The sequence below is a fragment of the Bos javanicus genome, chromosome 7 (genome assembly GCF_032452875.1).
Source record: "Bos javanicus breed banteng chromosome 7, ARS-OSU_banteng_1.0, whole genome shotgun sequence".
In the NCBI taxonomy this organism is placed as follows: Eukaryota; Metazoa; Chordata; class Mammalia; order Artiodactyla; family Bovidae; genus Bos; species Bos javanicus.
In genome coordinates, this window is record NC_083874.1 from 109159505 (window position 1) to 109186316 (window position 26812).

Consider the following 26812-nt stretch of genomic DNA (forward strand, 5'->3'; position numbering starts at 1 on the left):
TTCGTCTAGTCAAGGCTATGGTTTTTCCTGTGGTCATGTATGGATGTGAGAGTTGGACTGTGAAGAAGGCTGAGCGCCGAAGAATTGATGCTTTTGAACTGCGGTGTTGGAGAAGACTCTTGAGAGTCCCTTGGACTGCAAGGAGATCCACCCAGTCCATTCTGAAGGAGATCAGCCCTGGGATTTCTTCGGAAGGAATGATGCTAAAGCTGAAACTCCAGTACTTTGGCCACCTCATGCGAAGAGTTGACTCATTGGAAAAGACTCTGATGCTGGGAGGGATTGGGGGCAGGAGCAGAAGGGGACGAAAGAGGATGAGATGGCTGGATGGCATCACTGACTCGATGGACGTGAGTCTGAGTGAACTCCAGGAGTTGGTGATGGACAGGGAGGCCTGGCGTGCTGTGATTCATGGGGTCGCAAAGAGTTGGACACGACTGAGTGACTGAACTGAAGTGAACTGAACTGGTCCCAGAAAGAGAATAGAGAGAAAAATGACCTGAGCAAACATTTTAAGAGATACCAGTCAGAAAGGAAATGGTGTCCAAACTCCAGGAAACACAGAGAGTCCCAGGCAGGATAAATCTAAAGGAGGAACATACCAAGACTCAGTAATCAAACTGATAAAAATTTAAAGACAAAGAAAAAATATTAAAAGCAGCAAGAGAAAGGCAACAAATTACGTACTAGTGAATTCCAATTTTTCCAGTAGTCATGTATGGATTTGAGCATTGGAGTATAAAGAAAGCTGAGCACAGAAGAATTGATGCTTTTGAACTGTGGTGTTGGAGAAGACTTGAGAGTCAAGGAGATCCAACTAGTCCATCCTAAAGGAGATCAGTCCTGAATATTCATTGGAAGGACTGATATTGAAGCTGAAACTCCAATACTTTGGCTACCTGATGCAAAGAGCTGACTCATTTGAAAAGACCCTGATGCTGGGAAAGACTGAAGGTGGGAGGAGAAGGGGATGAAGGAGGATGAGATGGTTGGATGGCATCACCGACTCGATGGACATGGGTTTGGGTGGACTCTGGGAGTTAGTGACGGACAGAGAGGCCTGGCATGCTGTGGTTCATGGGGTCATGGAGAGTCGGACACAACTGGGTGACTGAACTGAACTGACTGAATTCCAATAAAGTTATCATCAGATTTCTCAACAGAAACTTTGCAGGTTGGACGGGACTGGCGTGATATACTTAAAGTGATGAAAGAAAAAACCTACAACCACGACAACTTTACTTAGCAAGGCTCTCATTCAGATTCAGTGGAGAAATCGTAAGTTTTATGAACAAGTGAAAGCTGAGAAAATTCAGCACCACCAGATCAACTTTACAACAAATATCTCCAGAGGAATGCCACCAAGTCTACAACAAAGGAATGTCTCTAGGTAGAAAGAAAAGGCCTCAACCTGAAACAAACAAATTATGAATGGAAAAGGTCACTGGTAGAGGCAAACACAGAGCAAAGGTAGGAAATCGTCTACACACAAACACATCATCAAAGCCAGGAATGGGAGGAGAGAGTATGAATGCAGCACACTGGAAATGCAATGAAAATCAAGAGATCAGCAACTTAAAGCAACTTTGCTATAGACTGCTATATCAAAACCCCAAGGGAACCAAAAACTGAAAATCTACAATAGACAATACACAAACAGAAAAGAAAAAGGAATACAAGCACTAAAATTAAGTCATCAAATAAAAAGAGAAAAAAAGGGGAAGGGAAGAAAAAAGGCCTTCAAAAACAATCCAGAACAATTACCAAAATGGCAATGAGAATATACATAGTGATAATTACCTTAAATGCAAATGGATTAAATTCTCCAACCAAAAGACACAGACTGGCTGAATGGAGACAGTAACAGGACCCATATACGTGATGACTACAAGAGACCCACTTCACATCTAGGGACACACGCAAACTGAAAGCGAGGGGATAACAAAAGGTATGCTTTGCAAATGTAAATCAAAAGAAAGCTGGAGCAGCATACTCATAGCAGACAGAATAGACTTTCAAATAAAGACTGTTACAAGAACCAAAGAGAGCACTATGTAATGGATAAGGGATCAGTCCAAGAAGAAGATGTAACAATTGTAAATATCTATGTACCCAACACTGGAGCACCTCAGTACATAAGTAAATGTTAACAGCCATAGAAGGAGAAATAAACAGCAACACAATAGTAGTGGGGGACTTTAACATTCCACTTTCAACAGTGGACAGATCATCCAGACAGAAAATCAATAAGGAAACACAGGCTTTAAAGGACACCTCAGACTAGAAGGACATAACTGATAGTATAGAGAATTTCAACCAAAAGGAGAAGACAGATTCTTCAGGCATACATGAAACACTCTCCAGGATTGATCACATGCTTGGCCACAAAGCAGGCCTCAGTAAATTTAAGAAAATCGAAATCTTTTTCAACCACAACACTATAAGATTAAAATCAACTACAAGGGCTTCCTTGGTGGCTCAGTGGTAAAAGAATCTGCCTGCAATGCAGGAGAAATCAACTACAAGAAAAAAACTGTAAAAACCACAAACATAAGAAGGCCAAACACTACGGTATGAAACGACCAACGCAACAGTGAAGAAATCAGAGAGGAAACAACAACACCCAGAAACAAGGGAAACCAAACAGGATAATGCAGAATCGATGAATGCAGCACGCGCGTTTCTAATAGGGAAGTTTAGAAAACACAATCCTACCTCAGGAAATGAGAAAAGCCTCAAATGGACAACCTAAACCCACACACAAAGCAGCTAGAGAAGAACAAATAAAACCCAAAGTCAGTAGAAGGAAAGAGATCATAACGGTCAGAGCAGAAATAGAGATGAAGAAAACAATAGAAAAAGCAAATGAACTAGAAGCTGATTTTTAAAAAAGAGACAAAACTGATAAACATTTAGCCATCAAGAAAAGAAGGAGAGGACTCAAAGCAATGCAATTAGCAATGAAGAAGAAGAAATCACAATGAACACTGCAGAAATACAAAGGATCATGAAAGACTACAAGCAACTATAGGCAATAAAATAGACAACCTAGAAGAGATAAACAAATTCTTAGAAAAGTGTACTCTGGATCAGGAAGAAACAGAAAACTTGAACAGACCAGTCATGAGCACTGAAATGGAAACTCTGATTAAAAGTTCAAAAAAGAAAAACAAACAAACAAACATCTCCCAACAAAAAATAAAAGTCCAGGATCAGGTGGCTTCAAAGGCAAATTTTATTAAACATTTAGAGAAGAGCTAACCCTGACTGTTCTGAAACTATTCCAAAAAATTGCAGAGGAAAGAACAATGAAAAACTCATTCTATGAGGCCACCATTAACCTGATATCAAAGTCAGACAAAGATACCACAAAAAAACAAAATTACCGGTCAATATCACAGATGAAATAAAACACAAAAATTCTCAACAAAATACAAGCAAATGGAATCCAAAATGAAAGTGAAAGGCATTCAGTCGTGTCCGACTCTTTGTGAACCCATGGACTGTAGCCCAATAGGCTCCTCTATACTTTGAATTCTCCAGGCAAGAACACTGGAGTGGGTAGCCTTTCCCTTCTCTAGGGGATCTTCACAACCAAGGGATCAAACCCAGGTCTCCTGCACTGCAGATGGATTCTTTACCATCTGAGCCACAAGGGAAGAACTGAATCCAACAATTCATTAAAACATTAAAAGGATCACACATCATGCTCAAGCAGGATATATCCCAGGAATGCAAGGATTTTTTCAATATTCACAAATCAATCAATGTGGTATACCACATCAACAGACTGAATAATAAAAACCATAGGATCATCTCAATAGATGCAGAAAAAGCTTCTGACAAAACTCAAACCCATTTATGATTTAAAACACACACACACACACAACTACCCAGAAAGTGGGCATAGAAGGAAACTACCTCAACATAATAAGGGCCATATATGACAAACCTACATCATAGTCAATGGGAAAAAGCTGAAAGCATTTCCTCTAAGATAAGGAACAAGACAAGGATGCCCCCTCTTTCCACATTAATTCAACATAGCTTTGGAAGTCCTAGTCATGGCAATCAGAGAAGAAAAAGAAACAAAAAGAATCCGACTTTTAATCCAAGAAGTCAAACTGTCACTGTTTGCAGATGACATGATACTATACACAGAAAATCCTAAACATGCTATCAGAAATCTACTAGAGCTCATCCATGAACTTGGTAAAATTACAGGATAAAAAATTAATACACAGAAATTTCTTGCATTCCTATACTCTAACAATGAAAAATCAGAAAGAGAAATTCAAGAAATAATCCCACTGAACACTGCATCAAAAAGAATAAAATACTTAGGAATAACTGTCTAAATAGGCAGAAGACTTGTACTTCAAAAACTCTAAGAGTTGATAAAAGAAAGCAAAGATGACACAGACAGAAAGATATATCACATTCTTGGATTAGAAGAATCAATATTTCCAAATGACTATACCACCCAAGACAATCTACAGATTCAATACAATCCCTATCCAAATACCAATGGAATTTTTCATAGAATTGGAACAAAAAATTTTTAAATTTGTATGGAGACACAAAAGACCCCAAAGAGCCAAAGCAATCTTGAGAAAGAAAAATGGAGCTGGAAAACCAGGCTCCTTGACTTCACCCTGTACAACAAAGCTACAGTCATCAAAACAGTATGGTACTGGCACAAAAACAGAAACAATTAGATCAATTGAACAGGACACAAAGCTCAGAAATAAACCCATATACCTATGGTCAATCAATCTACAACAAAGGAGGCAAGACTATACGATGGAGAAAAGACAGTCTCTTCAATAAATGGTGCCGGGAAAACTGTGAGCTACATGTGAAAGAAAAAAATGAAAACATTCTTTAATATCATACACAAAAATAAACTCAAAATGGATTAAAGAGCTAAATGTAAGACTAGATATTATAAAACTCTTAGAGGAAAATATAGGCAGAACACTCTTTGACATAAATCACAGCAAGATCTTTTTTTGACTCATCTCCTACAGTAAAATAAATAACCCCCCCCAAAAAAATGGCAATTAAACTCAAAAACTTTTGCACAAAGGAAAGCATAAACATAATGAAAAGACAATCCACAGAATGGGAGAAAATATTTGCAAATGATGCAAGCAACAAGGGATTAATCTCCAAAATATAGAAACAGCTCATATGACTTAACAACAACAAAAAACAACCTAATCCAAAAATGGGCAACAGACCTATGTAGACACTTCTCCAAAGAGGACATACAGATGACCAAGAGGCACATGAAAAGATACTCAGCGCTGTTAATTATTAGAGAAATGCAAATCAAAACTACAAAGAGATATCACCTCACACCAGTCAGAAGGGCCATTATTAAAAAAGGTTACAAACAATAAGTGCTGGAGAGGTTGTGGAGAAAAAGGAACCCTGCTCCACTGTTGATAGGAATATAAATTAGTACAGTCTCTATGGAGAACAGTATGGAAGATCTTTAAAAAACTAAAATAGAATTACCATGTGATCTACTCCTGGGCATAAATCCAGAAAAAAACTATAATTCAAAAAAAATAATAATACATCCACCCCTATGTTCATAATAGCCAAGATATGGAAACAATCTAAAGACCCATCAATATTTGAATGTATAAAGAAGATGTGCTACATATATACAATGGAATATCACTCAGCCTTTAAAAGGAATGAAATAATGCCATTTTCAGCAATATGAATGGATCTAGAGTTTCCTAAGGGAAGTAATTCAGACAAAGACAAATATATGATATTGCTTGTATGTGTAATCTAAAAAAAAATGATAAAGAGACACAGATGTATAGAACAGTCTTTTGGACTCTGTGGGAGAGGGAGAGGGTGGGATGATTTGGGAGAATGGCATTGAAACATGTATAATATCATATATGAAACAAATTGCCAGTCCAGGTTCAATGCATGATACAGGATGCTTGGGGCTGGTGCACTGGGATGACCCAGAGGGATGGTATGAGGAGGGAGGAGGGAGGGGGTTCAGGATGGGGAAGTGTACACCCGTGGCGGATTTGTTGATGTATGGCAAAACCAATACAATATTGTAAAGTAATTAGCCTCCAATTAAAATAAATAAATTAAAAAAAATAAAGATATATCAGTTGGGAAAAAAATAAATTTAAAAAAATGATACAAATGAACTTATTTACAAAATAGAAACAGACTTAGAGAATGAACGTATTGTTACCAGAGGGGAGGGGGACAGACTGGGAGGCTGGGACAGAGACACACACACTGCTATGTTTACAACTGATAGCCAATAAGGACCTGCTATACAGCACAGGCTGAGCGCCGAAGAATTGATGCTTTTGAACTGTGGTGTTGGAGAAGACTCTTGAGAATCCCTTGGACTGCGAGGAGATCCAAACAGTCCATTCTGAAGGAGACCAGCCCTGGGATTTCTTTGGAAGGAATGATGCTAAAGCTGAAACTCCAGTACTTTGGCCACCTCATGCGAAGAGTTGACTCATTGGAAAAGACTCTGATGCTGGGAGGGATTGGGGGCAGGAGGAGAAGGGGACGACAGAGGATGAGATGGCTGGATGGCATCACTGACTCAATGGACGTGGGTCTCAGTGAACTCCGGGAGTTGGTGACGGACAGGGAGGCCTGGAGTGCTCGATTCATGGGGTCGCAAAGAGTCGGACACGACTGAGCAACTGATCTGATCTGATCTGATATAGCACAGGGAACTCTACTCAATATACCATAATAATCTATATAGGAAAAGACCTTGAAAAAGAATAAATACATGTATAACTGAATCACTTTGTTGTACACCTTAAACTAACACAACATTTTTAATCAACTATACTCCAAAGTAAAATATATTTTTTAAAAGTATGTGACCTATAAGCATAGAGGCTAATATAACATATAATAACAGAAACTTAGAATATATTTGATTATGCAAGTCCTTCAGCACATCTTCCACAAGTCCCTCAAGCAACAAATGACAATCAGTTCAGTTCAGTCGCTCAGTCGTTTCTGACTCTTTGTGACCCCATGAACTGCAGCACGCCAGGCCTCCCTGTCCATCACCAACTCCCGGAGTCCACCCAAACCCATGTCCATTGAGTTGGTGATGCCATCCAACCATCTCATCCCTCAACAAAAGGCAATACCAGTTTATAAATAAAGTAAATACTGGTGGTGGAGGTGGTTTAGTTGCTAAGTCGTGTCTGACTCTTGCATCCCCATGGACTGTAGGCCCCCAGGCTCCTCTGTCTATGGGATTTCCCAGGCAAGAATACTGGAGTGGGTTGCCACTTCCTTCTGCAGGAGACTTTCCCAACCCAGGGATCAAACCCACATCTCCTGCATTGAAAGCAGATTCTTTACTGCTGAGCCACCAAGGAAGCCCAAATAAATTTAGATCAAAGAGTCATTACACATTTTAAGCAAGTATCCAACAGAATAAACCAAAGAGAACCAAAGTATTACTAATATGCCCTCTTTTGTTATAAGTACGATAAAAAACACAAAGCAAAAGTTAGCTTTTGCTTTTATTAGTGTTTGATAGTTAATTGAAATGTAATGACAAGTAGGATGCCAAAATGTTGACAAATATTTAAGGAACTGATTAGACCCCGCCTTCCTTAAATTTCATTATCTTTTCCCACAGTCAATTACAGAACTCTTTCATTAAGAATAACTATCTTCTGGAGTCACAATTGGGAACCAAAGAAGAAAGTAGTTCATTTGTTTGTCAAGAATGTTCATGATTCATATAATTAAAGAAATACCAGACTTCTCATTCTCGGATTCACTTTCAATTGCATTCAATTAAATGGACTATCTCAATGGAAGCAGTTAATCCTCATAGGGTTTTGTATCTGAAAGGCAACAACAAAAAAGGAAGGAAACAGAAAATATCTTTTTTTGAAAATAAAAAGAAATAATGACAAAGTTTATGAGCATATTTCATGCAAACATTCTTAAAATCCATAATCTTGAGGAAACTAAGATTCTGAGAAATAAATCAAGCTACCTAATGTCATCTAGAACTTGACAGCTGAGATGAGAGTAACCCCAAATATCTGACACCAAGTCCAGACCAGTGAACTTTTATTTATCTGCAACTGAACAATTTTGGTGCTGTTTTCCCTCATCTTCCAAATCTCTCACACTTCACTCCACATGGGGATCTTTTATAATTCTTTCCCGTAAGCAGCTACTTGAGATGTCTTGAATGAAATAACTACACACTCAAAACCTTTAAGAAATACCTGGATCTCACACAGAATTAATGTGTAAGATTAAATCAGGGATTTCTGTACCCATGAACATACTATCAGGCTACTCTTGATGGATGGGAGAGCTGGGTGAAGACGACAGTGACTCTATTATTTCTGGACACGATTAAATGGTAGAAAAAAATGGTCTGAAGCACTCTGCAAGAGCTTAAGATAATTCTAACTGCTACAACCAAGGAAGTTATAAGTACCTAGTTTTTTTTTTTAATTTTCATTAATGTATACACATTTGCTTCCTAATTAAATTTGGATAGGGAGCCAAAATATAACTTATTTTTTTGTCTTCTGCTAAGATATATTAGATCAGCCCTCAGATTTCTTTGGAAGGAATGATGCTAAGGCTGAAACTCCAGTACTTTGGCCACCTCATGTGAAGAGTTGACTCATTGGAAAAGACTCTGATGCTGGGAGGGATTGGGGGCAGGAGGAGAAGGGGACGACAGAGGATAAGATGGCTGGATGACATCTTGATGGACGTGACTCTGGGTGAACTCCGGGAGTTGGTGATGGACAGGGAGGCCTGGCGTGATGCGATTCATGGGGTCACAAAGAGTCGGACATGAGTGAGCGACTGAACTGAACTGAAGATATATTATTACAAAATTGATTTTTAAGATGGTACTTTGGAATATACTTTAGCACCACAAACACTTTTGAAAATATTGCATGATTTCTTGCTACTATGTTCAGCTACAGATGGATCATAAACCACTGGATCAAACTGGATACATCTTTGTATTTATGATTTAAAAATATGGGAGATGTTTCCTTGAGAGTCTCAGCACCTTTATTTGGATAGCTAACGATTTTTACACGGTCGAAGGTTTTTGTTTAAGAAGTCCAGCAGGTGTTTTAGCCGTTGCAACCAAAAGAAACAGTAGCAACCATACTAGGCAATAAAGAGAATGAGACAGTAGGAATCTTTTAGTTACAGGTACAGGACTAAATGAAGATACATTTGTAGAAATGAGAACAAAACTTCCTGAGAAGAGCAATAACACTTTTTAATTTTCAAAAATTATGATAATGTTTTATTGTGTTTGGGGATTTATGAAGATTCTCATGCAAATTTAGAGGATGAGGTCTCACTTCCACAATGAATTATTTTCTACAGTTCATACAGAGTAAGCTTTGATTGCTATAAGCAGTGTTGACAAGGAAGAAAATGGTTAGCTTTCTCCATTTTTATCAGACAGGGAGGCCTGGCGTGCTGCGATTCATGGGGTCGCAAAGAGTCGGACACGACTGAACGACTGATCTAATCTGATCTGATCTTAAATTCAGAGAAGGCAATGGCGACCCACTCCAGTACTCTTGCCTGGAAAATCCCATGGGTGGAGGAGCCTGGTAGGCTGCAGTCCATGGGGTTGCTAAGAGTTGGACACGACTGAGCGACTTCACTTTCACTCTTCACTTTCATGCATTGGAGAAGGACATGGCAACCCACTCCAGTGTTCTTGCCTGGAGAATCCCAGGGACGGGGGAGCCTGGTGGGCTGCCGTCTGTGGGATTGCACAGAGTCGGACACGACTGAAGTGACTTAGCAGCAACAGCAGCATCTTAAATTACAAAATATAATGCATATCTGAAGTTTGCAAAATGGAAATACAAGTAGAAGTACAAGTCTCAGAATACTGGATTGCAGGGACCCTTCGTCTTGTACCTCAGACCTGAAATTTCTGCTTCTCCCACGTTCCAGACGGAAGCCACCCTCTCCCCTGCAGCGGCGCCGGAGGCAGCAGACTGAGGAGGCGGGGCGCCCCCGCGCTTCCCGCGGCTCCCCGGGCGGATCTGGGCGTCCAGGTCTGGGAACACGTTCTCTTGTCGTGTTCATCCCCACCCTGAAGCACTAACGTGAGAGAGAAAACGGAAAACATCCCGCTGCACCCGAGAGCTCTGGTTTAACACTGGATGTGCAGACATTTCCTCTGAGAACATTTGTAGCTTTAGGAGACTGTGTTTGAAGTTGCAAACTACGGATTTACACAATAATCACAAGGGAAGGCAGCCAGAGAAGGGAAAGAAATGCAAACTCAGTCTTGGTCCAGTTGTGGCCATCTAACAGGTTCTGAAACCACTGAAAACTGAAGATGGCAACAGCCATGACAAATGATGTTTCTTTTTATTATTATCTCTGTCTCATATGGGCTTCCCTGATGGCTTAGTGGTAAAGAATCTGCCTGCAATGCAGGAGACCTGGGTTCGATCCCCGGGTTGAGAAGAACCCTTGGAAAAGGGAACGTCTACCAACTCTAGTATTCTTACCTGGAGAATTCTCATGGACGGAAGAGCCTGGTGGGCTGTACAAACATCATATATATTTGTTGTATATTATATTATATTAGCATTATAGATTATATATATTATATAAATATTATATGTTTTATGTAGTTGTCTTCCTATCATGACTTTCATGCTTTATGACTTCTGTGTTGTTTACCAAATGCTTTCCTGCTTGAAAGTTACAAAACTACTACACGGTATTTTCTTCCAGTTATTTTAAAGGTTTTAATTCATGTGGAAATTACTTTTTGAACTTATTATATGAGATTATGGTGTGCAGTACTTAAACTTTAAAGAAGCCAAGTGTGTAATTATTTATCCAAACATAATTTGTTGATAGTTCATTCTTAACCCTCCTTACCACATGTTACCTACTCATTGTATTTATACAAACACACACACATAAACACACACACTTACACAAATGTATAACAAGTATTTTTTTTTTACATCAAAAACATTCTTTATGTGAATCAGACATGGGGAGCCAAAAGCCAGAGATGTTTAGCAATGATTTCATTTAAATCAGAGCAACACAAAGCAGTCCAGACCTTCACATCCTATTAGCAGATTTAACAAAAATAGTAAGAATTTAAACCACATAAGCAGAGGTAGGATTTGTGTTACTCCTCATAAACTTTTATATTTAGATTTATCAATACTATTGCCCAAGGCTCAGAAGCATCGGGATCAAGTCTAACATTCCCCAAAGAACACAGTAATTGAGCTTTTGAGTGATATTTTTTTTTCCCAAAAACCAACCAAGAAAATATGAACTTGGAGCAAATGAGAAAGCAAAACAATTTCATTGATAAAATTGTAAAGTTATCACAAAAAGAGAAATTGAAAATATAGTATTAGACAAATATAACCAAAGTTGTTCAGTATTCCAAAAAAGGACAACTCATGAGTTTTCAATAATAAGGACAGAAGTTATCAATTAATTTAGGGGATCAACATAAAAAAAGGAGTCTCATATTTGTTAAGAATATATGTACAACATATTTAGGTCAAAACAAAAATAGCACAAAATATATAAGTAAATGTAAAAGCAGTATGTTTTACAAGTTTTTTACTAATGTGAACAAACTAATTTTCAACTTTCATAAATACCAAACAAAGGCAAAGCCCATCTGATGTTGGATATGTAACCAAACAAGACAGTAAGCTCAAAATAGTAGATACTACAACCATACAAACTGCTGACACTATGACTATTAAAACTTACAGATGATAAAATAATGCGTCGTGTTGGCATGTTGTGCTGACTGCACAGACTTGCCATCTTTTCTACTTCCTAGGAAAGTCATTAGATAGTTGCCTGCCTACCTACACGCTATACCTGGCAACCCTTCCTTCAGAACAGAAACCTATTTTGTACCCAGATCTTGGGACTGAATTCTCATGAGCCATTATAAATGTCTCTCTCCCTACCAGACATTTACTTTTCCAACCTTCCTTGTAGCTAGTGGTGACAAGGGTACCCAGGCCTGACAATTTCACACACGGGTTAGTCTTTTGACATCCTTCTGGAAATCTTCCATTTTATAATAAGGTAGACGAACTCAAGAAGAGAGTCAGCATCATTCCATTTCTTTCCTTCTGCTTTGCATTTCTGTGGGTCTGTGATGTCTACTGCCCAAATGCACCTTTTAACAATGCAGTAACAAGCATAGGAATGAAAATCCAACATCCTGAGCTATCAGAATACAATGATGTCAAGAAACAGAATCTTGATGACATCTTTGAGCAACAAAAGCCTCCCTTTTCTTAATTAAGATAATAAATCCATAAAAATTTTACTTTTTTTTTTTTTTTGCAGCACCATATGGGATCTTAAGATTCCTGACCAGGGGCCAAAGCTGTGTGCCCTGCAGTGGAAGTGCAAAGTCTTAAACACTAGACCACCAGGGAATTTCTAATACTTTGCATCTTGATAAGTGATATCTGTTTACCCCAGTCTAATGTAAACATTGAATGAATGAGAAAGGAATAAAATTACAGTTGTACAAGTACTGCCCATGTATTGGACTATTAAAGAAACCTGTCTTCAAAACAGAATGGTTGAGAAGAGTATTATTACCCACCAAACTAACCAGCAAATTTCTACCCTAGAGGTGTCAATCAATGAGGCATGTAAAGGAGGGATGAGTGAGACAAATAAATGCTTACTCCAATTTTTAAAGTCAGAGTATAACAGAAAAGACCTACAATACTACTAAAATTAGTGTGTGTTAAATGTCACCGAGGGGAGTAAAACAGTTGTTTTTTTTTTTTTTAAACAGAATTGTTCTTAAATGGAATTGGAGATGTCCTCAATAGTAACAGGCCTCTTCATGGCTCACAGCCTTATCACGATGAAAAGGCTTTCAGTGAAGCTGTGAACCATGTCGTCCAGGGCCACCCAAGATGGACGGGTCAGAGTGAAGAGCATTGACAAACCGTGGTCTGTCCACCGGAGGAGGGAACGGCAACCCACTCCAGTACCCGTGCCTGGAGACCCCCTGGACAGTATGAAAAGGCAGAAAGATATGACACCGGAAGATGAGCCCCCCATTTTGGAAGGTGTCCAACATGCTACTAGGGAAGAGCAGAGAGCGAGTCTCAGCATAACTCCAGAAACAGCGAAGTGGCTGGGCCACAGGGGAAACAAGGCTTGATTATGAACGTGTCTGGTGGTGAGAGCAAAGTCCGATGCTGCAAAGAACAGTACAGCACAGGAACCTGGAATGTTAGGTCCATGAATCAAAGTAAACTGGATGTGGTCAAGCAGAAGATGGCAAGAGTGAACACCAACATCTTAGGAATCGGTGAACTAAAACGGACAGGAATGGGCAAATTCGATTAACATGACCATTATATCTACTACTTTGGGCAAGATTCCCTTAGAAGAAATGGAGTAGCCCTCATAGTCAACAAAAGAGTCTGAAATAAAGTACTTGGGTACAATCTCATAAAAGACAGAATCTCCCTTGATTTCTAAGGCAAACCATTCAATATCACAGTAATCCAAGTCTCTGCCCCACCCACTGATGCTGAAGAAGCTGAGGTTGACCGGTTATGTGAAGACCTATTAATACAACACCTTCTAGAACTAACATCAAAAGAGGTGTCCTTTTCATCATAGGGGATTGGAATGCAAAAAAAAAAAAAAAAGAGAGAGAGAGAGATAACCAGAAAACAAGCAAGTTTGGCCTTGGAGTACAAAATGAAACAGGGCAAAGGCTAACAGAGTTTTGTCAAGAAAACATGCTAGTTATAGCCAACACCCTTTTCCAACAGCCCAAATGACAACTCTACACATAGACATTACCAGATGGTCAATACCAAAATCAGATAGATTATGTTCTTTGCAGCCAAAGATGAAGAAGCTCTATAGAGTATGCAAAAACAAGCCTGGAGCTGACAGTGACTCAGATCATGAACTCCTTATTGCAAAATTCAGGCTTAGAAATGGAGAATGTAGGGAAAACCACTAGGCCATTCAGGTATGATGTAAATCAAACTGCTTATGATTATACAGTGGAAGCGACAAATAGATTCAAGACATTAGATCTGGTAGAGAGAGTGCCCGAAGAACTACGGACGAAGTTTGTAACATTGTATAGGAGGTGGTGATCAAAACCATCCCAAAGAAAATGAGATGCAAGGAGGCAAAGTGGTTGGCTGAGGAGGCCTTACAAATAGCTGAGAAAAGGAGAGAGGGAAAGATATACTCAACTGAATGCAGAGTTCCAGAGAACAGCAAGGAGAGATAAAAAGGCCTTCTTAAGTGAACAATGCAAACAAATAGAGGAAAACAATAGGCTGGGAAAGACTAGAGATCTCTTCAAGAAAATTGGAGACATCAAGGGAACATTTCATGCAAGGACAGGCATGATAAAGGACAGAAATGGTAAGGACCTAACAGAAGCAGAAGAGATTAAGAAAAGGTGGCAAGAATACACAGAAGAACTGTACAAAAAAGGTCTTAATGACAGATAACCACAATGGTGTGGTCACTCACCTAGAGCTGGACATTCTGGAGTGTGAAGTCATGTGGGCCTTAGGAAGCTTTATTACAAAAAAAGCTAGTGGAAGTGATATAATTGCAGCTGAGCTATTTCAAATCCTAAAAGACTAAAGTGCTGCTAAAGTGTTGCACCAAATTTACATCACCAAATTTGGAAAACATAGGACTGGAAAAAGTCAGCTTTCATTTCAACCCTAAAGAAGGGCAATGCCAAACAATGATCCAACTACAATATAGTTCAGTTCAGTTCAGTCACTCAGTCGTGTCCGACTCTTTGCGACCCCATGAATTGAAGCACTCCAGGCCTCCCTGTCCAACACCAACTCCCGGAGTTCACTCAAACTCACGTCCATCGAGTCAGTGATGCCATCTAACCATGTCATCCTCTGTCGTCCCCTTCTCCTCCTGCCCCCAATCTCTCCCAGCATCAGGGTCTTTTCCAATGAGTCAGCCCTTCACATGAGGTGGCTAAAGTACTGGAGTTTCAGCTTTAGCAACTACTATACAAATATCCTCATTTCACATGCTACCAAGGATATGCTCAAAACCCTTCAAGCTATGCTTCAGCAGTATATGAACCAAGAACTTCCAGATGTACAAGCTGGATTTAGGAAAGGGCAGAAGAACCAGAGATCAAATTGCCAATATTTTTTTGATCATCGAGAAAGCAAAGGAATTCTGGAAAAACATCCCCTTCTGCCTCATTGACTACATGAAAGTCTTTGAGGATCACAACAGACCATAGAGAATTCTTAAAGAGATGAGAAAATTCTTATCTGTCTCCTGAGAAACCTGAATGTGAGAAAGCTCAGGAACCAAGAGCAGAACGGGACATGGAACAACGGACTGGTTCCATATCGGGGAAGGAGCATGCCACAGCTGCATTCTGTCACCCTGCTTATTTAACTTACATGCAGAGTACATCATGCGAAATGCCGAGCTGGATGAATCTCAAGCCAGAATCAAGATTGCTGGGAGAAATATCAACAATTTCAGCTGTGCAGATGATATCACTCTTACGGCAGAAAGTGGAGAGGAACTAAAGAGCATCTTGATGAGGGTGAGAGAGGAGAGTGACAGTCAAAGAGCTATGATCATGGCACCTAAACAGACACCACAGCTAGAGAAGCCACGTGCCACCATGAGGAGCCCTGTGCACCATGACTAATACCCAGAGCAGCCAAAAATACACAAAGACAGTCAAAACTGAAGTCAGAGTCAAAGGGAAACCCTGATTTGGTAACATATCTCTTCACTGAATAACTGAGCAAAGAATTCCAAATAAAAGAAAAGAAAAATCTCCAGAAACAAATCTCAGTGAGACAGCACTATATGATTTACCTGACAAAGAACTGAAAATAACTTTCATAAAGATGTATCACCATGAACAAAGGACTTCAACAGATATACAAATGGTCAATAGGTAAAAGAAAAAAAAAGAAATGCTCAATGTTAAGAGTCATCAGGGAAATGCAAATTTAAACCACAGTGAGATACTACCTCACACCTGTCAGGATGCCCATTATCCACAAAAAGCAAATACAACATGTGTTCACTCAAATGGGAAAAAAAATTATTGCTGGTGGGAATGCAACATGGTAACTGTTCAGTTCAGTTCAGTTGCTCAGTTCTGTCTGACTCTTTACGACCACAGTTCAAAAGCATCAATTCTTCGGCACTCAGCTTTCTTTATAGTCCAACGCTCACATCCACACATGAATACTGGAAAAACCATAGCCTTGACTAGATGGACCTTTGTTGGCAAAGTAATGTCTCTGCTTTTTAATATGCTGTCTAGGTCAGTCATTGCTTTTCTTCCAAGGAGCAAGCATCTTTTAATTTCACGGCTGCAGTCACCATCTGCAGTGATTTGCCATGAAGTGATGGGATCAGATGTCATGATCTTAGTTTTCTGAATTTTGAGTTTTAAGCCAGCTTTTTCACTCTCCTCTTTCACTTTCATCAAGAGGCTCTTTAGTTCTTCTTTGCTTTCTGCCATAAGGGTGGTGTTATCTGCATATCTGAGGTTATTGATATGTCTCCTGGCAACCTTGATTCCAGCTTGTACTTCATCCAGCCCAGCATTTCACATGATGTACTCTGCATATGTTAAATAAGCAGGGTGACAATATACACCCTTGACATACTCCTTTTCCTATTTGGAACTAGTCTATTGTTCCATGTCCGGTTCTAACTGTTGCTTCTTCACCTGCATACAGATTACTCAAGAGGCAGGTCAGCTGGTCTGGTTTTGCCATCTCTTGAAGAATTTTCCACAGTTTATTGTGATCCACACAGTCAAAGGCTTTGGCATAGTCAATAAAGCAGAAGTAGATGTTTTTCTGGAACTCTTTTGCCTTTTCAATGATCCAACGGATGTTGTCAATTTGATCTCTGGTTCTTCTGCCTTTTCTAAAACCAGCTTGAACATCTGGAATTTCTTGGTTCATGTACTGTTGAAGCCTAGCTTGGAGAATTTTGAGCATTACTTTACTATCATGTGAGATGAGTGCAATTGTGCAGTAGTTTGAGCATTCTTTGGCGTTGCCTTTCTTTGGGATTGGAATGAAAACTGACCTTTTCCAGTCCTGTGGCCACTGCTGAGTTTTCCAAATTTGCTGGCATATTGAGTGCAGCACTTTCGCAGCATCATCTTTAAGGATTTGAAAGAGCTCAACTGAGATTCCATCACCTCCACTAGCTTTGTAGTGATGCTTCCTAAGGCCCACTTGACTTCACATTTCAGGATGTCTGGCTCTACAAGAGTGACCACACCATTATGGTTATCTGGGTCATTAAGACCTTTTTTGTACAGTTCTGTGTATTCCTGCCACCTCTTCTTAATATCTTCTGCTTCTGTTAGGTCCATACTATTTCTGTCCTTTATTGAGCCCATCTTTGCATGAAATGTTCCCTTGATATCTAATTTTCTTGAAGAAACATGGTAACAGGTGCTATGTAAAAGTTTGAATGTTCCTCAAAAAGATAAAAATAGGGTTAGCATGTGATCCAGCAATCCCACTTCTGACTATATATCCAAAGGAAAGGATACACAGTTCTTACATTTAGTACAGAGATTTTCGCTCTTATCTTTAGTACAGCACTGCTCACAATAACCGAGAGATAGGAACAACTTTAATGTCCATCAGGAGATGAGTGGACAAGGAAACTGTGGCACATTTCTGCAGTGGAATACTATCCAGCTTTAAAAGTGAAGGAAGTTTTTCCATATGTAACAACACATATGAATCTTGGGGACATTATTTGAAACAAAGTAGGTAAGTCACAGAAAGACAAAATATTGCATGATTTCATTTATAGGAGGCATATTAAATAGTCCTATTCATAAAATCAAAGAGTGAAATTGTGGTTTCCAGGAGGCAAGGGGAAGAAGACATGAGGAGTTACTAATCAAGAGACTTAAAGTTTCAGTCAAGCGAAGTGAATAAGCTCTAGAGAACTGGCTTACCATGCTGTACCTATAGTCAACAATAACACATTGTATATGTAAAATTCTAAGAAGGTAGGTATCATGTTAAGTGCTTTTCCCACAATAAAATAAAGTAAAAAATACAAATAGATAGATTTGTCTAACTGCCTTACATATATATTAATATAACCAGTACTATAATTATAATTTTATATTTGTCTGAATTTGATGGCTAACCTGTACTTGGGTTATTAAAGGAGTTAAATACTTTTCATGTATAAAAACACAACCGTATTACCGAGTATTTTTGTGGATAACCTTCACCAAGGTAAGAGGTATATTGAAGATTTAATAGAGTATCATTAAAAGTTTCAATTGGTTCTAAGATTCCAATTAACTTTCATTCACTTTTTAAAAAGGAAATATTACTCTGTGCTAATGTTTTTTCCCTAAGTCAAAATGAATCAAAATGCAGCATACAAGGTTATGTTACAACTGTGACCTGTACTTCATTCACTAGCATCACTGTAGAACCAGCTTAAGAAAATAATTCTCAACAAAAGAACGAAAGGCAAAAATGTCATATTCACTTTTTTCTGTTCTGAGACAACATTGAATGGAAAAATACTTGGGACCTACGTGTCTTCACCTCGTACTTTAAACTAGGATAAATTACTACAAATTCAGACAAAATTAACAACACTACCACCTTCCAGCAAATGTATGTTAATTATAAACCATATTTAAAATACCCTTTTCATTCATTACAAAAAGTTAACATAGGAACTTGGCAGTAAGCAAAGACATACGATTAGATGAGAGAGTGGAGGTGAAGAAAGAGAACGAAAGCAATTATCTTCAAATATCGGAAGGACTTGCGTGTGAGAAATGGAACAGACTATTTTTGGTTGCCTCTGGGAAGCAAAATTTAAGCAAAAGTTTGGAAAACATGGAAAGGTAGATTTCACTGTAACATAAGGAAGAATCCTTCGCAGGGTTCAAAAGTGGAATGACCTGTTTGGGGAGACAGGGAATTCAAACCTCAGCTGACTTCTGAGTGGAAGATGGCCAAGCGCTGTTGCGAATGGTCTAGACGTGCACCAGATGAGGGCTGCGTGACTGATGAGGTGCCTGCTACTCTGTGGTGTCTTGATTCTGTCGCTCATTGTCTGGTAATTCTATGAGACACACTAAACCGGGGTCTGCTGCCAGTTTCTCACCAGATAGATTATCTTCAAGTTTTACTTTCATAGAACAGATTTCAGATAATCAAGGCTTGTTAAAAAGGTATTCTTTTATTACTCTAAAAACCAAAGTAGAAACATAGAAGATGGTGTATATAGTATATACGCTAACACTATATTCAAACAGTGTGTAACACAGAGCTGGGTTTCCCTCATTGTAATGTTTTATATAAAGCATAAGCTATAAGGACTAGCTGGCTGCATGTAACAAGTAGGAAAAGCCTTTTCCTCTGACAAGGACATTTTACCACCTTGTCATAGACCAACAGACTGGTTCCAAATAGGAAAAGGAGTACGTCAAGGCTGTATATTGTCGCCCTGCTTATTTAACTTCTATGCAAAGTACATCATGAGAAATGCTGGCCTGGAAGAAGCATAAGCTGGAATTAAGATTGCCAGGAGAAATAACAATAACCTCAGATATGCAGATGACACCACCCTTATGGCAGAAAGTGAAGAAGAACTAAAGAGCCTCTTGATGAAAGTGAAAGAGGAGAGTTAAAAAGTTGGCTTAGAACTCAACATTCAGAAAACTAAGATCATGACAAATAGATGGGGAAACAGAAACAGTGGCTGACTTTATTTTGGGGGGCTCCAAAATCACTGCAGATGGTGACCACAGTAATGAAATTAAAAGACACTCCTTGGAAGGAAAGTTATGACCAACCTAGACAGCATATTAAAAAGTAAAGACATTACTTTATCAACAAAGTCCATCTAGTCAAGGCTATTGTTTTTCCAGTAGTCATTTATGAATGTGAGAGTTGGACCATAAAGAAAGCTGACTGCCAAAGAATTGATGCTTTTGAACTGTGGTGTTGGAGAAGACTCTTGAGAGTCCCTTAGACTGCAAGGAGATCCAACCAGTCCATCCTAAAGGAGATCAGTCCTGGGTGCTCACTGGAAGGACTGATGTCGAAGCTGAAACCCCAATACTTTGGCCACCTAGAGTGAAGAGCTGACTTATTTGAAAAGACCCTGATGCTGGGGAAAATTGAGGGCAGGAGGAGAAGGGGATGACAGAGGAGGAGATGGTTGGATGGAATCACCAACTCAATGGACATGAGTTTAAGTAAACTCTGGGAGTTGGTGATGGACACGGAGGCCTGGCATGCTGCAGTCCATGGGGTCGCAAAGAGTTGGACATGACTAAGCGACTGAACTGAACTGAACTTACAGCAAAATACATAGGCTATGTTTTCTCAAAATATAGTGTCAGAAGTGGTTTAATAATACAGATTATTCCTGGATTCTACTTTTAGGATTTTCAATCCAAATTCCTGAAACAAGGTCCAGGAGTTTATCTTGGCCATAAGGACTCACACAATAGAAAGTCTGAAAATGCTTTTGTAAGCATTGCTGTAGGACAAGGACTGTCAGACAGAAGTTCTCAGTCATCTTTTTCATATTCTTCAACATGCAAATGGGTTGTTTTTCTTTTTTTCCACTTCACTCAAAAGGTCAAATAGCATAGTTAGCACAGCACAATGAGGTCATTGTTAGTGCAGGTCCTGAAGACAGAGTGCCTAGGTGAAGTCTCACCTGTGCCGTTTACTCACTAAATTTCCTTGGAAAAATGAACACTTAGTGCGTCGGTTTTCTTATCTATCGAAAGGGGATACTATGAATATCTACAATCCAGTCTCCTTATAATGATTAATATGTTAGGTGATGCATGCTGCATGCCCAGAACAATGTCTGACACATAGTAAGAGCTTCGTAAATGTCCGTTATGATTATTACTCTGTTACCCATCAGGACAAAGTGTTTTTCAAAGTCATAATTTCAATAGGCAAAACTTCTGTGTGTTTAAATAAATTAACATTTTTCAACTTCCCTCATAGTTTTCCAGTTCAAAACTGTCTTTTCTAGGTAGATGCTGCAAAACCTTTGTTCCAATAATGACCTTCAAACTTGCCAACAGCTGAACACCACGGGGAAGTGCATTAGTCTGCTTGGGCAGCCATAACGAAGTGCCGTAGACTGGAGGTCCTAAACAATAGAAGTTTATTTTCTCATGGTGTTGAAGGCTGAGATGTCTGAGATCAAGGTGCCATCTGACTGTGTACACGGTGAGGGCCTTCTTCCTGGCTTTGGGACGGCTTGCTTTCTCACTGTGTCCGACCCAGCGGAGAGTGAGCTCTCTGGTGTCTTTCTTATGAGGACACTGGTTCTGTCACATCAGGGCCGCAGCAGCATGACCTTATTTAGTTACCCCCTTGTAGGCCCTATCTCTAAATACACTCACGTTGTGGGTTATGATTTCAGCATATGAATTTTGAGGCTTGAGGGGCACAGTTCAGTCCATAGCAGAAGGTGTAGAGGATGGTCCTCCATGAAGGGAATCCTACAAGTCAGACACTTGGAGTTTCAACCAGATGTTAAATTCAGAGGTGGTATTTACAATCATACATAGAAATTTCTATTCAACCCAAATCGTGAAAGCTCAGCACTTCTGTCACTGGCCAGAGACCTCAGTCTAGAATTAATAGATATCTGACTCTATGATAAGTGTGTCTGACATAAAACCCTAGAATAAAAAAGGCACATGCTAAGTAGACATCCATTCCTCTAAATGTTTCAGGTTCTGCACCTGCACCAGGTAAGATCGACAGGAAGTTACCTTAGTGGAAGTTATTAGTTTCCTATAACATTGTCCTCACCAAACCATGATTTGAAGAGTCTCTTTATATTAAGGGCTTTACACAAAAATGGCCCATAAGAATACTGCCTGATTCATTCATAAGAGGGCCATTGATAATATTCCTAAATGTTTTCCAGTGTCATTTGTATATTTTAAGTAAATAAAATAGAATTCCCAGATAGAAAGTGTACAAAGGAGTAAGCATTAGGAAAAAACCCTTCCTCACTGACTTCCCAACATCATTAACTACACCAGCAACTGAAAACCTATTAATATCCATTGGACCTTTGTTATCCGTGAGTTACTACGCCAAGTATGTATGTTTCCATAGTTTTTTTCTTACAAAAAGCCTCATGATAAGAATAGTATTTTTATCTTAATTATGGAGCCAATAAATCCAATCAAAAGATTAGATAATTTGACCTAGAATTTTGAGATACAAGTGACAGAATTAAAATGCAATTCTGTATGACTCCAGAATTGATTTTTTTTCTCTAAACAAAAAATATACTTACTCGAAGGGAAAATTATGAGAAAAATCAAGTCATTTTCAATTAAACAAAGAAGCACTCCTTGTTCTCTGTGTCACTTTCCAAAAAGACAGTCCTATCCTCTCCAGCAATCATGCTGACAAGGTCTGCACAGATGACATTCCTTCCGGAGGCATCCATTTTAAGTGATCTGATAGAAGTGGTGATCGTTATCGATGATCATGCAACCAGAACAACCCAGACAGAATCATTTTCCCTCTGTGGGAAAATCAATCAGCGATGCTACAAAGAATCAAGTTATTATGAAACACATCAACAACAATAGTAAGCCCTATCCCCTGGTGATATATTTGACTATGCACATGAACAGCCATGTACAGCAATGACTTTTCACCATGCTGACTGACGCAGGAAGCCCAGAAATTCAGTGCGAGCACAAGGAAGAGACCTAAACCTTATGTCCAGCAGAAGTACATTCTCTGGTTCTGATAGAGACGAAGAAAATCACAGGATTTTCTGACACTCTTGAGACATCTTAGCAAAACAATCATCATCAACATACCTTAAACACTCCCCACAAGAAATCACAAAGATGCTTGAAGTATTGATGATTTCAAAATACTCAGAATCATTAAGGAGGCAAACACCACAGTATTATTTATGGCTTGTACAACTTTGATGCCAAAGAAAATGTATCGACTTTTGACTGCAGAGGAAGCAAGTTTGGTATGTCGCTCCTCTTTACTGCTGATAGAATCTTTAAAGGCTTTCCACAGCTTGAAACATCTGTTTTCCCACTTGGGTTGAGAAAATATTGATAAAATGCTGTTTAATTATTTCAATGCTAAGTTCAAGTATAAGCGTAAGAAAAACATCAACGAAAGCAGAAGAGTCACCCATGGCCTCAGGGCATCTCCTTCAGACCTCAGTCTGTTAGAAACTGCCTTCTCTCTCTCTCTATTTTATCGCCGTTTAAGAATAAATGCTGACTCCGTGTGATCTGTAGAGAAGGCTCTTTGATCCATAACCCTACGGATGGATAGACCCACCACTGTACATTATTCCAACAATGAAATTCAGAAATCCCTACAGCAGTTGTTCAGGATGCAATTAAGACATACATCTTCAGGAGACTATCTGTTACAGTACAAGTATGCAGGCAGCGATGTCACCGAGGCACACAGGACCAAACCTGCTGTTTCTGGGATGTCATACTTTTCCACTGGTTTGAGTTCATACCAACCAGAAACAAGCGTGGTTATTCAGATTTATAAAGAAGAGAAAGCAATGACCAAGGATGACTAGACCTCTGCAAGTCCAAGCTCACGGATCGTTCTCTATAAGCACTGCTTAGAAGAAAAAAAGCACAAATCACTGCCAAAAAAAATCTCAATAGGTCTGCTCTCGGTAGAGAAACGATTATAGGGGCCATGACCAATATTTGAGCTAGGAAGATTTGGGGTGTGTTGCTCAGGGGGATGAGGAATATGAAGCTGTAAATAATAAATGGAAAAGCGAAATCTCTTCCAAGAAGTCACCCATATTCTATTCCTATGCTATCAAAGTCATTGGGAGATGATAAGAAGCTTCAAGGAAAGATCAACAATGAACAAATAAATGCACTGAAACCATCAATCTGGTGAAAAAAATAAATCAGATTGCTAAAAAAGAAGAAAACTTCTAGGATCCACAGAAACACGCAACCCTATCACTGTGAGGTTTTACCAGAGCGCAGGGGTCATGGTCAGAGGGAGGCCAAGAAGCTTCCAGGAGCACAGATCCCACACATGGAAGGCTGTCTCCTGGACCCATCACTGAACAGAGCAGTGAAGGAACAGAAAGAACTAATTCTGCACAGCTGGGAAAAGACTGAAGGCCCCAAAGTTTTACATAAATCTATGCAGGTGCAAGTTAAAAATCATTTGTTGAGCTGCTGCTATATAGGAAGACTTCTGACCATTCTAAATATTTCAAAAAATGTGAATAGCAAGAGAAGTGAATACCTGTTCACTTGATCAATACCATAAACAAGGGAGAAGTATAATTTATCTGTTAACTAAAAATCTGTTTAAAAATGGCACTAGTAAAAAATAAGCATCATCTTCTTAAAAGGTGGGCAAAAGTCAATAAATTACACTTCAAAGTAAGTTTCAATCTACTGTTTAAACCAGAACTATATTGAAAGTACTTTTAAAATAGCAAGCAAATTCTTGAGAAAGAAACTATCTGTGACTAAGGTCTTACTGTTTAAAACTATATTCACATATGTTCAAAATCAATGAATTTGCCTCCTTATCTTGCAATTATCTTTGAAATTCAGTGATTTATTTAATTACATAATAAACTCACTATCATTATTGCCCACCTGCTGCTGCTGCTGCTGCTCCATCACTTCAGTCGTGTCCGACTCTGTGCGACCCCATAGACGGCAGCCCACCAGGCTCCCCCGTCCCTGGGATTCTCCAGGCAGGAACACTGGAGTGGGTTGCCATTTCCTTCTCCAATGTATGAAAGTGAAAAGTGAAAGTGAAGTCGCTTAGTCGTGTCCGACTCTTAACGACCCCATGGACTGCAGCCCACCAGGCTCCTCCATTCATGGGATTTTCCAGGCAAGAGTACTGGAGTAGGGTGCCATCGCCTTCTCTGATTGCCCACCTACTATGTGCTAAATACCATGGTAAATACTGGGTTAATACGAATATAATTCAGACACGATTCTCCAATCTCGATTATCTGAAAACTTAGTGGAAGTGAGAGACATATATCTAAAAGACTATAATAACATGTAGACTGTAGACCACATGATATTCTTAAAGAAGAGTTGTAGCTAACCTGAAAGGACACTTTTGAATTATATTGTCCCTGACATGCCCTTTAAAAACAGAAGTATCTTATTCTAATAATATGCATAGGCAATAGTAGAAAAATAAACTGTCTTGAGACACAAATCAGGTACATTTTAAGCATAAAATGCGAGATGTGAAGAGTGTACTATAATATCTGAGTGATTAAAGAGAAACGCTCTGGGGTCTGGGAAGAACAAGAGAAACAGTAAATGCAAATGGAGAAGATGGATGAGAAGGCCTAATGGAACAAGAGTAAAAAACTTTACACACATTTTACAAGTTTTCCTAAGGTCATCTCCTGTTTCCAAGGAATATAACTTGAATCATAAATCAACAGACTCTAGGGTACATTTCAGCTGTTTTAAAATTATTGACCAAAAGTTTCCACCTTATAAAATAGACTTCCTAAATTTGTAGAAAGTTCTAGTGAATTTGAAATTACCTTCCCACTTCAAAATGTTAACTTTTTGTACATAAAAAAGCTTATTATTATATATAGAGAGATATCTTAAAAATATTTCTCAAGTTGAAAAACAATTTACTTACAACAATCTGATGTTTCTGAAGAGAAATATTCCAAAAGACCTGAAATACTTGTTTCCCTCAATTCTGGCTCTTCTTGTGATTTGTCCACAAGTAAAATATCTTTCTGTGAACTTTTACAGTCACAGAAACCAATTAAAGCAGTCTTTCTCAAAACAGAATTGGTCGCATATAAGCAGATTTCTGCAAGAATTTTTATGTATATGGTGACTACACTCTGGGCCCAGGAAAAATCATCTACCTCGCAGCTTTTATCCTAAAATGAGAAAATAGCTATTAGAGAATCAAAGTATGCTCTGTCATAATGAGAACTACATACCATACTTATAAGAAATATCTTCAGTTTTTATTGAGTTGTTAAAAGACCATAATCAACTAATATTTCTAAAATGTGCTCTTTTTTAAAAGCAAGTATTCCGTGGGTAGATTGCATGAGACAAGGTTCAAAAACTAAGAAATTACTAAAAAGTATATAAAGTACAACATTTCAATTTCGTACAACAATCCAATTTCAATGGATTGTCAATTAATCCAATGAGATACTATTCTCCATTTCTTATTGTAAAAGAATCTGTTTTGTATATAGCTCAATTTGTATGTACACTTTTATATATTTTTTCATAGGAAAGCAAGAAAGTTATATCTTCTGGAGAGGAATTTGAGCAGCTGTTGTAAGAGTATTAAAAGAAAGTATAGAGTCTATCATTTGGTAACAAATCTATTCTAAAGAAATATTCATAAATGCACGTAAAGATTTCTTTTGTATGAGAATATCAGTTCAATATTATTTGTAAATAACTGTGAATTGTTGTTGGTGATGGACAGGAAAGTCTGGCATGCTGCAGTCCACGGGGTCGCAAAGAGTTGGACACGACCAAGCAACTGAACTGAACTGTGAATAATGCAATTAACTGAATTAGAAATAAGCTCAAAGTTCAACAACAGAGAAACAGTTACCTCATCCTCACTAAAATGTATTAATAAATCTTAATAATATGTAATGACCAATTTTT

At 38.7% G+C, this 26812-nt stretch overlaps 1 protein-coding gene across 12 annotated transcripts in view; it reads right to left on the reverse strand.

Moving 5' to 3' along the window:
• Positions 1–26812, reverse strand: part of TMEM232 (transmembrane protein 232) — a 346766-nt gene that overhangs the window by 233411 nt on the left and 86543 nt on the right. For all 12 annotated transcript variants that reach the window (XM_061424541.1, XM_061424543.1, XM_061424539.1 and 9 more), the window contains one exon: positions 25803–26055. In XM_061424541.1, the coding sequence (XP_061280525.1) occupies positions 25803–26055 (253 nt within the window). The remainder of the gene's footprint in view (positions 1–25802; positions 26056–26812) is intronic.